The 12069-nt window shown below is 39.6% G+C and overlaps 2 protein-coding genes across 3 annotated transcripts in view; one reads left to right on the forward strand and one right to left on the reverse strand.

The window, feature by feature from the left end:
* LOC140664796 (facilitated trehalose transporter Tret1) overlaps positions 1-3432 on the reverse strand; it is a 63786-nt gene extending 60354 nt beyond the window's left edge. The window contains exons 1-2 of one of the 2 annotated variants that reach the window (XM_072890274.1): positions 3143-3432; positions 1057-1912 (exon numbers count right to left, since the gene is read on the reverse strand). The gene's annotated coding sequence lies outside the window, so the exon portion shown is untranslated. Of the gene's footprint in view, positions 1-1056; positions 1956-3142 lie in introns of both variants that reach the window. The other variant, XM_072890273.1, reaches the window with a different exon arrangement.
* LOC140664803 (mediator of RNA polymerase II transcription subunit 20-like) overlaps positions 1-12069 on the forward strand; it is an 83887-nt gene that overhangs the window by 67605 nt on the left and 4213 nt on the right. Inside the window, exon 3 of the mRNA XM_072890286.1 lies at positions 10189-10448. Within this exon, the coding sequence (XP_072746387.1) occupies positions 10189-10448 (260 nt within the window). The remainder of the gene's footprint in view (positions 1-10188; positions 10449-12069) is intronic.

A 12069-nucleotide genomic window follows, 5' to 3' on the forward strand; every position in this document is an offset into this window, starting at 1 on the left:
GAACGAGAAAAACAAAGAGAACAGAAAGAGAGAGAGAGAGAGAGAGAGAGAGAGAGAGAGAGAGGAAGGGGGAGAGAGAGAGAGAGAGGTTGCTGCTCTCTCTGCAGATTAAATTGTTCGATCGATCGCGGAACGTAAAATGAAAGGGTCTATAGGGGAAGAAAGATGGAGAGAAAGAGAGAGAGAGAGAGAGAGAGAGAGAGCACGAGGGCTTCTATCTCAACACGACTACCCTCATAATGCTCCAAGTTTTGTACGGACCAATAACCTTCCAGAACGCTATTAAATTGTATGATAAACCCCGATCATCGCCGGGGGCTTACGCGGTCGGGATATAAAACGGCGGGGAAAAGGTCGCGTCAATGCACAATAAGTAAACCCCTTGCTCCAGTGAATTTTTGCTGACGCGACGCGACGCGTCCATGATGCAGCTGTTATCGGACCAATGTGCAACACTGCATGTGCAACACGCTCTTCCTTTCGAAGTAACATTAAGCTCCGCGATCGTCCTGGTCATTTAAACGACCCTGTTTCTCTATTGAAAATAAATCGTGCCGATGTTTATTAATCTTCTTGCAAGTAAAAAAAAATTCCCTAATAATTTTTAATACATTGATTTTTATCTAATTAATTAATTTATTTTTTAAATAGAATTATATTGAAAGTTCCAAGTTGTTCAATATTATAAGTTCATATAATAGATTAATAGTTGTTTGATATTTTTCTCTATTAGTCTTTTATAAATCTTTCTTTTTTTAATTTAGCAGAGTAAATAATATTCTTCGGTCTAAGAGAAACTGCAACGTACGCGCGAAATCGATTTCATCGGCGCGGCGAGTCAGCGCGTTGCCTTCGACTCGCGTCTTAAAGCCCGACACACACACTGTAACATCTGATATCGTCGTATGCATCGGGCAAAGAACCATTAATCATATCTCGATATCGTTTAGTCACGGTATTTCCTCGAGATCGACGCGATATGCGAGCGACTAAGCCGCGATCCGCGACTCCATGCCGCTTCATCGTGTCGCTATTTGCGAATAAAATGTCACCTACGTGTCGCGATAATAATTCCCGGTCGTGTTCTAGCCGGCTTTGGGACGGGCCGAGACGAGAAGATTACGCGGGCGAGTCGCGGGTGCAGCAGCTGCATCGACTGGTCAATGCGTCCGCGATGGTGGGTGATTAATCACCTTGCTCCGCTTTCGACGAGGAGGAGATGCACTTCCTCCCCTTGGTTATTCCGCATCGCGCGATGTTGTTGAAGGAAGAGAGAGAGAAAGAAAAAAAAAAACAAGGATCCCTTCGTCCCTTCGACAACCGGTCTACAACGATCTCCTTCTCAGGGAATTCTTCGCGAGAACCCTCCGACGACGACGACGACGACGAGAATCCTGGCCTCGGTATAGGACGACGCCTTCTTCCCTGTCGTACGTTTACCCCGCCGTCGTTTCTTCTCTATCTTCGCGGAGCAGCGGTTGGTCCTCGTAAAAACCCGCCGCGTGACATCATCTCTTCCTTCGCTTCTACTCCTGACGAGGTGGATCGGCGGATTATGCAAAGCCGTCTTACTCGTCGCTCGTCGACGACGTTCGCTCGCCCATCTTCATCCATTATCGGCCGGAGATCAAATGTCGTCGTCGTCGCACTCCTCCCGGACGACTCCTCCGCGGAGTCGAGAGGCTCGGGATCACGCTAGTTTCTTCGTTCGCGTAACGTGCAATTGTATTCGCGTGTAAAGTCGTCCTGAAGTAGCGACGCGAGTGCACTCGGCAACGGCCGTATATTGTGACGTAATGAACCGTTTTTCCTTCCTCCACCGATTCGTGGTGTCCAGGAAGTTTCAGTGGCTCGAGATAAATATTTGATCGAAAGACTTTCGCGCACCAATCGTATATATAAATAATATTTTCTAGAAAATTTCGATACCATGGGAGAAAAAATATTTATTAATTCTGGAATAGACGCGAAAGAAGATTTAAAGATCCGGATGTACATAGGCGATGAATTTAAATCCTGTCTTTAAGGCGCTCGCCGAGAGAGGAAATTTTCTCTCCAAGAGACCACTATGTATACTGGCCTACTGTATACGGGATATGTCAGCATATATATTAGCTTAAAACACTTTGTGTTAGTATCAGTAATTCTTATTTGTGATTATCTCTTTCAAGGGACGCGAGGCTTTTAAAAGATAATACACAAATGACTCTTAAATGATTCTTACTTTTAACTGTGTTTTTAATATTGCTCGTTCTGTGACAAGATTTGTGTAGCTCTTTAGTCTTGTGTAACTTTAACGACACTTCTTATTTCTTATTTATTTTCGTTCTTATAAGAGAGAGAGAGAGAGAGAGAGAGAGAGAACACTATCAATCGTTCGCTTAATGGTTAATCGATCAGCTGTTAGTCATTTAATCCCGATTTCTCCGGATAGAAATTTCGCGTGCAATTTCATTTACCTCATCCTCCTATTCTGTCCGCGAATGTAAATAGCCGATTAACCGAGTTCCCGGATCGTGTAATCTAAGAAATTCCCTCGGAGCATTAATTGTCGCGCGTGCCGAGAGTAATTTCGCGTTTCTTCAAGACATTCGAAACACTCTTCTTCCTTTCGTATTAGGATTTTAATCGGGCGCGAAATTACTTCTCCTCGTGACTCACTAGGATTCTGGAACGCGGACGCGTTTCACTCGAGATACGCTGTCGAGCGACGAAATCGAGAGCGTTAAAATCGAATGTAAACCGGCAGAGTGCAACTGGCGCCGCATTAATTCCGGCAATTATCATCCGTGTTCGACGTTACCGCTTCCGGAGACGACGTTTTAATTTTCTCCTCTTCCCACGCGCGTATCGAAATTACTCGTACAATTTCGCAACGTTATGTTATCGCGCCTTCGCGATGACGGAGAGAATCATCAAAGGGCGTAAAGCGAAATATCTCGTGGTGTAAGTGTATTTTAAAGCGGAAAATTTGCCCTAGCGAAGGGGTGAATATACACAAGTGGCCCATGTGATCGATTTTACTAATCGTCGAAATTTTTTTTTACCAACCAGCCGATTACGCAATTTGGCAGCGCGTGACATGACAAGATTCTAAAATGATAATTGCAAGCATTCACGTTGCCACAGGGACGTCACCTACGTTGCACTCGCGTTGCTGTCGCATCCAGGCGTTGCACGCGCCCGAGCCTTTCCGCGGATGGAGCAGGGGAGCGTCAATTTCTCCCCGCGCGCGCGAATAAAATCGTCCGCAGCGGCTTTTAATCCTCTCTCGGTACGCGACGCGGCGAGACGCGGCAAGAGGAGGAGTAGGAAGAGGAAGCGAAGGTGGCGAACGAGGGTCGCGACGAAAGCGACGGGTGCGCGACCCAGAGTCCACCCTCTCGCACTTCCTCGACCTGCTGCTGCTGCTGCTGCTGCTGGCGTGCCACCCAACCGGCCACGACCGGGACGTACATACCCGGCGATGAATCGCGGCCAACTGAGAGAGGGAGAGAACACAGCCCCCTAGACGCTACCCCCGTCGGTTGGCTGTGGCATCGCGCACGAAAGCCCCCTGCGCGCAACCCCGGCAACCCCCGTCGTCGTCGCGCACTCGGATCCGCATGTTTTGTACGTGTGGGGTCGAAGAGGAGAAAGGGCGGGTATGGGGAGGGGGGAGGGGGGAGAAAGGGGAATAAGAGGGAGGATTGAAGAGGAGAAACGAAAAGAGACGCGATGCGGAGGGTGGATAGGGGAGGAATCGGTTAGACTACCTCGGGGTTACAATGACCGCGACTGGAGTTACTGGGTTAGGTCTGGGTTAGTTTGGATAGATCGGGATTCTTAGAATGGAGATGGAAAGGGGTAGATAGGTCGGGAGAGTGGTGTTGAGAGAGAGAGGGAGGGGAGGGGGAGGCATTTGTCGGCTTGTCCGGAAAGTTCCGGCATATTTTTCAATCGACGTAATGCGCCGCTTTTTTAAGTGGCCGCGGTTATTCGTTCGTTCCGTATTCCGTCTCTTCAGAATAACTTTCGATCATGATTTTTCAGAATATGATTGAGTAAATGCTAAATAATTTACGGCATTATGTAAGTTCAAACAAAAATCCGCGAGATATATATGTCAAAAATAAAATATATTGGAATAAAGCAAAGAAAAGAAAGTTACTTTTTTAACATTTATTTCCTTTACGAGCAAAAAAAAATTTTTTTCAGAAATATTTTTTATTATTAAAAGAAGAGAATATGCAATTATTTTTATTTACATTCAATTAAAGCTTATTACTTTTGTAGCTTGATTTGCAGTATAATTGTGAATGTGCGATTAGCAGTATGATTTCATGCGCTTTTGTCATCTGTTACTTGTCAAAACGAGGAAAAAATAAAAAGTTTAGAAAATTGCGGGGGAGAAGAGAGAGAGAGAGAGACTTAATGTCATCGCGTGTACAACAGCTTAATCCGGATCGAGGAGATTATGAGCGATCGGATCGCCTTATGCCGAAGAGATGTGTGTCCGAATCCGTCTGATATAAATAATCGTTAATTAATTCGAGCGGCAAGAGATAACAAGATAGATATCAATGGGATATTTTTGAATTTTTACTACCAGACAAATGTAATGACACGCAGAAGGACACGTAAAAGCGAATACATGACTTTATCCTTGAATTATCCTCGTAAAACGCGAGGACGCGCGGATGCGATAATATCGTAAACGTAACAACTTCATACACTGATCCTAATTAATGTCGCGATAAAATACGCCTACGGCGAGATCACGTGGACACACCCAGTGACAGTTCTCTCTCGGAAGGACGAGTTGAATGGAGGCTAAATTGCCCGACAATAAAGTCTCTCGTAACCCCGCAGAGGCATCGCGTTTTCAAATTGGGGTGGATACCGTTGGGTCGAAATACCCCGGGGGTCCGTATCCACACAATAGCGTCTCATGATGCTCCAAGTTGTTTACGTCACAAACTCCGAGGGGGGAAGGGGAGAAGATAGGGGCTAAAATAAAAAAAAAAAAAGATAGAGTACATGTTGCCGTCTCGTTTTTATTGACCCGAATCGACCGCATGATTCTCCTTTCATCAGAGAATTCTATGTAAAACCGAAACTAATCGAGAATCTCATCTCGCGATGTGTATTCGATTCGACATCAATCTGTCACGATATTCCATGAGCCGCTTCGCACGCGTCATTACGTCGTCATAACGCAAGAGAGCATGCACTCTCATAACACTGTCACGCTTCGATTCGAGTATATTAGATATATATGTATTCGCGATTAGAAATCTTTTAGGCTTGTGTAAACTTTGGTGCGACCTTAATTTTAATAAATTAAATTAAATTAAATTAGTACAGAAAATGATAGTATTTTTTGTTTACAGTTGAAGCTGTATGCAATTTTACGTGAAAGGAATTTATTACAAATGATTAATTCAAAATATATCAACAATTTTGTTTAAATTTCTCTTTGATAAATTATTGTTTTTTTAATAATATATATTTTTTTTTTAATTTTGATTACGAACGAAATTAATACCATTATAAACAACTACAAACGAGATTCTATCATTTTCTATATTGAAAACCTAATTTGTTTAATATAGAATGCCAAGTTTGCACAAGTATCTTTGAGATATTAATATCTCTATATTATTCGACAATTAATAAAACTTGACAAAATAAATCTTTAATTAATACTTTATTATGTTTTTGATCTGTTAAACGCAAGATAGAGAATTTGCACTCTACGAGAAAAAAAACCGATAATGATTTTTTTCTCTGTTTTCTCTTCTCTTTGAATAAATATAAGATACCGGCTTTATAAACTTTCACTGATGATGGTGAAGCGTTCGTTGGTCGTTCAGTCACTGGTAGCAGCTGAAACTTTTAATAAAGCGATCGCAAATCTCTTTCTCCCCTCTCGATGATAGAATGTGAAGAGAGAGGGGAGAAAGTGACCCTTTCGACTAGTCGCCTACTTGCTATTATACCGCATCCAAGTTATTCTTCAAATATACCAACTTAGTCGCATTATAATTTAAATGTATTAATCAAACGAAGTGGAAAACAATTGTTTTAACCTCATAATATCATTGTATTTGAAATGCGCGTTTAACATTAAACATTTTATCTCGCGCTAATTAACAAATTTATATTATTAATTCAGCATGTTTTTTTTTTATTACAATCTATCTATCTTTGATACAGATAAAAAGAATTTGTTAGTATGATGGTAGCGAATTTTGATAATGAAGGAATATACATGTATCATTGATATAAAAAAATAATAAATTTTAGTTATTAGTTTATTTTAAATTTTCTCCAAAAATATATATGCGTAAACTTGAAAGGAATTGATCCGATAATTAAATGTAATATTTTCACGCGAACGAAAATTTCCCTTCCGCGATACGGAAATAACATTCCGTAGCTGATGGATGCATTTTAAAATATCCTCGACGGACGAACCGGATGCTGAATAATTGCGAAATTCATCTCATCTTCTCTAGCCGCAGATTCCTCGCTCTTGTTTTAATTATAAGTCTCTCGGAGATATTATACCGCGCGCAATCTATCCGACATATATTTCGCGACGCGTCCGAAATTACGTTTGATTTATGGCGCGAGTAATGTTGCGGCGCTTTATATAGTAATACTTCATCGATAACATTTCTCTCCCTCTCTCTCTCTCTCTCTCTCGCGTGCGCGCGCGAACTCACTGCTTGAAATTGGATCAGCAGCTCGGTGACAAAGCAGGTGCAACATGGAGCACGGTCGCTCACAATGAGAGTAATTAATGACCGCGACGCGGACACGCGTCGTGACGATGAAATGCGTCGACAGGAAAACGAAATGTGATGATTCTTTAAAAATTATATTTATAAGCGAGCGATATATATACATGTTGGTCCTTGTCAAGCAAACGTCGATCATCGATATATAATAAATTTAATGAAATAAATGCGATAATTATTTCAAGAGAAATATAATTATCATATCTCTTTCGAGTTATTAATGATTCATCTCGTCATATATATATATATATATATATATATATATATATATATATATATAATCAATATATTTATACTTGATTTTATGTAAACGCGTATGATTATAGATCTTTAGATAATAATTTGATAAAATATTTTTATTTTGTTGCTAATATTTCCATAATTTGAAACGTTCTTTCTTAGTCTTTCATTTATATGTCTGCAAAAAAAAGAATATAACCAGACATACGCGCAATGCAGCAATTTTGTCGGTGTCAAATTCTTGTCTCGTACGAATTACCGAAATACTGCATTTCGATGGTCGCCTAATCAATGCTATAACTATAATCAGATAACAGAGAAATTACCTCCGCTAGCGGCATCGTTGCCTGATAATTGACACGCGTCGTATTGCCAGCGAAATCGAAATAATGCATTCAACGATAATGCGTGATCGCATTATGTCCGTATGATTAGCGCACATGAATCTGCATATTGATGGATAATCTGAAATTTCGGAGATAATTTTATATCAAACATCATGCGTACATTTTAAAAGTAAATTAGTTTAGAGCCACAAAAAAAGCAATAAATCTTTAAATCACAGTTTGTCTAACCGGATAATTTTTCTTCAATGAAAACGTCAAATATAACATTATCATTTATCGCGGTTTTCCGAGTTATGTATAATATATTTTCTCAACACACTGAGAGCTTCAAATTAAAATCCCGTCAAAGTAAAATCCTTCTAAAGGTTAATTCGAAAAATATAACTTTTCTCTCTCGAAGTTTAATTTAAAAGCTCGTCAGTGTCAATCATTAATCGTTAAAACTTCGTAAGTGTCTCGATAATGTCGCGTTGAGGGAAAAATCAATTCCAAATGGAAAAATCTCTCGAAGACTCTTCCAAGTAAAAAGAACTACATAATTGCGCGATTTTTTTTTCAATTTTTTTCTTTTTTTTTTTTTTTTGCGAACCAAACGGATCTACATTTGCGGCTCCTGCGGTGCATCCGCACCTAACAGCGCTGCATACGTGCGATGCAGACGATGCGGTATGCGGCATGCGGCGCGTCACAGGACCGTACGATCGTTGGTGCAAATTGCAGCGATAGCGGAGGAGGATGAGAGGAGGGTAGGAAGTTTCAAACCTGCGAGAGAGAGAGAGAGAGAGAGGATAATCCGGTCATTCATTAATCTGGAATCATTCAAGCGTGAATGAGATGTATGTTCGACTCCGGTATTTTGCACGGGTGCAAAGGCTACTTATTGTTAGATCATCGATCGAATTGTTTGAGTTTACATGGGATATGATATAATGCCAAGTAATATTCGAGCGACGATATTCCGAGTAGGTAATCATATTTTACGAAGCGTTAGAAATAATAATATTTAATGTCATTATTATGATTAAAATTTCACAAGTGCATAATATTATTTTTAGGCATCGATTATATCGTTACAGGATCTAGTAAAATATTCTGCCGGCAGATTTTCAAATTACAGAGATACGGTGAAATGATTTCCGAGCAACCGGAGGCATTAGAACCCGAAATATTATCAGAGCGATAAATACATTGACAGGCAACCCGAAATTAGAGCGCATAAAACTGTCCGCGGTCGTTCGCCCCGCGATGAAAAATCGTGTCATTCGGACGTGCCCGCTAAAAGGGCGCGTTATAATTTAACGGATAAATTATTCATACGTTTGGGCTTACACCCTGCCATTATGTGGACGCACGAGCGGAGCGCGGTAGTGTGGACGAATTATGAATATTCAGAAGAGTTCGCACGTCGTAAATTTCAACTTGTCGCTTGTGTTTCTGCAACGCGGACGTGTAACCAACGCTCTTCACCGACGCGTAGGTATTTTTTTTTTTTTTTTTTTTCGTTCCTAAATTCCGTAACAAAATTACCTCGTACCGTACTTTGCGGCGACATTGTTGCGGAATCGATAATCGATCAAATCCGAGCGCTTTATTAAGCGCGATTATTAGTCGAGCAATACCAAGTTCTCGACAGAGCTGTCACACTATCTCGATAATTCTCGCGGATACTCGCGCGATGCAATTTCAACACGACCACGGAAGGGGAGGGTGAGGGGGAGAGACAGAGAAGAGAGGGATTGAGGTTTAAGTTGCGTCCGACTTTACCGCGCGATCGCAATATACGTGCATATGAATTCGCTTTTGCCGAGATACATACATTCAAAGGACTCGCTCTCTCGACTGCAATTTTCGCTCGTTGTTGGCATAGTAGTCGAATTAGAAGAGGCGCTAAGAGCCGTATGCGTATATTACGTGCGTAAACCCGCGTAAACGTTCTGTAGGATTAACCACATACAATTAGTATAGTTATAGCGCAAAACGAAAGAGAATTCTATCGCTAGTAGCTTTTATATTATAATTACGGTGCGATAAGAGCAAGAGAAAATTTCAAATAAAGAAATATCAAATAAATATTAGAATAGGAGCATCAATTAACGCAGATATTTTTATAATAAAGGGAATAAAAATAGGATAAACTCGGGTAAAATGGCCATATTTTTTTTAAATTTAAAAAACATACTTTTATTTTTGTCATTTTTTAATAGTGTTTGGCATATTATTTTTACTGAAGCTTAAATTACATACGTAATATTATCAAAATTAAAAGGAAAATATTTAATAGAAATTTTATATTATCAAAATAGTACAACATAAGCATTGGCCATCTTACCCAACTTTTAAGGAAAAGATGGCCATAATATTTATAAAAAAATAGTGAAAACAAAAGGAAAAATTATAGGTCATATAACAATTTACATATCTTTATAATATGTCTAACGTCGATTACGATAGCTTAACTGCAATTTATTCGACGTTATAACAGTTTTTAGTGGACCCATGAGAAACTTTACAGGTAGTCAAAAGTAAAAATATGATGTAAGATTCACAATATCGTTATTTCGAATAATGTATGCACATAAACTAAATATCGATTATCTTTGATAATGACTAAAAAAGCGCACTATGTAGCAATTATTGAAAAAATTACAGCCTATGGTCATCTTTTCCGTATGGCCATCATAGTTTATGCTAAATCCAAGTCTGCGAACGTAATAGAGACTTTGTTTATTGCATGCGTATGATAATCGCGATTCAATATATTTTTTATCAAATTCTTTTGTGAATGTGAAATTATACTTAAACGTGTGACTTTGCAGGCGCTCAAAGGACCGTTCACGTGCTGCACAATTCGGAGCAACCAGCCTCGGTATTCGCTCTCTTAGAATCAGGCAGCAAAGTGGTGCCGTTGATAGCAGACGGCCTGTTCGATCTGCTGATGTTAAAAATGACCAACATCTACACCAGTAAGAAGCAGACGAAAATCGAATCGAAGGGGCCGCGCTTCGAGATCGGTGACTTCTGCGTCAAACTGGGCAGCGTGACAATGAGTCAAAATTTCAAAGGCATCCTGGTGGAGGTAAGAGTGACATTCTATATTGCTCTCGAAAAGAAAAGAGATTCCCCGAAAGCGACGAAAATCCGCCTGTCAGCCGCGAATTTCTTTGATCCAGCTCTTTTTCCAAGCGATATTCTTCCTTTTGATTCTCTTCAACATGACGGATCGTCGTTACTTTTAGTTTTTAACTCGGAGATTTATTTCTCTCACAAATTTACGTTTGAAAATGATCTTTCTATCATATAAATATAAGAGCGAACTTATTCGAAATATTACTCGATTTTTTGTTCTTTAATCTCACCGCAAATGAACAAGGATCACGTTCCGGAATCTAAATCGAATGGAACGCGATCTCATTTGGTCTCGAATTCCTCAATCTCGCCGAGTACAATAAATCCTTCACCAAGAGATAGAACGCGTTAGCCCCTGCTACTTCCGGTGTTCCTTGTCAATCACGCGACGAGCGTGCATTATCGATTGATAGCTCATGAGACCCCACCTTACATACATGCAAACCGCATACGTACGCCGGTTATAGTTATGCTTTAGGGGCGGCACGTGAGTATCACGCACCCCTCGCATCCTCATCACGTCGCATGGCGAATACGTGTCTCGCGTGTCAAACTCGCCGCGTTAAGATATTTCATGCCATCACCGATGCCACAAGTACCGCGTGAATAATCGCGTAATTAAGTTCGGACAACGACGATAAATCTCATCGTCGCTCCATCAATACATATTTAATTCCCTTTCCTCTTCACGTATCTTACGTATTAATTCTTTCATTTCGATAATACTGATAATAATTTTTTTTTTGTTTTACAAAGAGAAAACAGATGTAGAAAGTTAAAATTTAAGTTTTACTTTTTTTATGTTAGAAATTTAAAATAAATTTAAAAATAATGAAAATAATTTTAAAAAATTGTCATGCCAAACATTTCGTACATTTTTTAAATAATTAACGCACACGCGAAAAATGATAATATTTAATAATTAATAGATCGTTATCGGATTTTAAAAACTGTCATTGTGCATACAGCTCGGTCGAAAGCAGTTGTGTGAATGTACATACGAGAATATTTTTTATGCGCCCACCAACGTGTTCACGCACGTGCGCATGAACGCGCAACCACGTGCACATATTGAACGCTGCATTTGGATATATTGTCCTGCACCTGTAAACATGCAAGGTACATATTATACAGAATATTATTATAATTGGTTACTTGACGTTTCAGACGTTTATTTTGCATCCGGAACCGCGATTTTGCTTATATATAGTGTGAGTGGTTTTTTAATTATCACTTTTCTCTCTACTTTATTTTACTAAATGTTGATGTTTGACGTGGCAATTATATAAGTCATTTAATCGACTCGTATTCAAATGAATATTGTTCATCTGAATAACGTAATGCGTGCCGTATCTTTATTACATAAATCGTGCAAACACATTTCTCTTGAATATTTCTCCTTGAATTCTCTTAAATAGAATCAGTGTATTAACATTTAAAAGCAGTGAATAGTCGTCGATGATCTTAAGTAAAATATAATATTACAAAATCAATGATACCTCACTCAGAGAATTAACTAATAATAATGGTTTTCAATTAGTGTGTGATATTTCAAAATGTGCCGTATATAT

This window comes from Anoplolepis gracilipes, chromosome 4, assembly GCF_047496725.1.
Source record: "Anoplolepis gracilipes chromosome 4, ASM4749672v1, whole genome shotgun sequence".
NCBI classification, from domain to species: domain Eukaryota; kingdom Metazoa; phylum Arthropoda; class Insecta; order Hymenoptera; family Formicidae; genus Anoplolepis; species Anoplolepis gracilipes.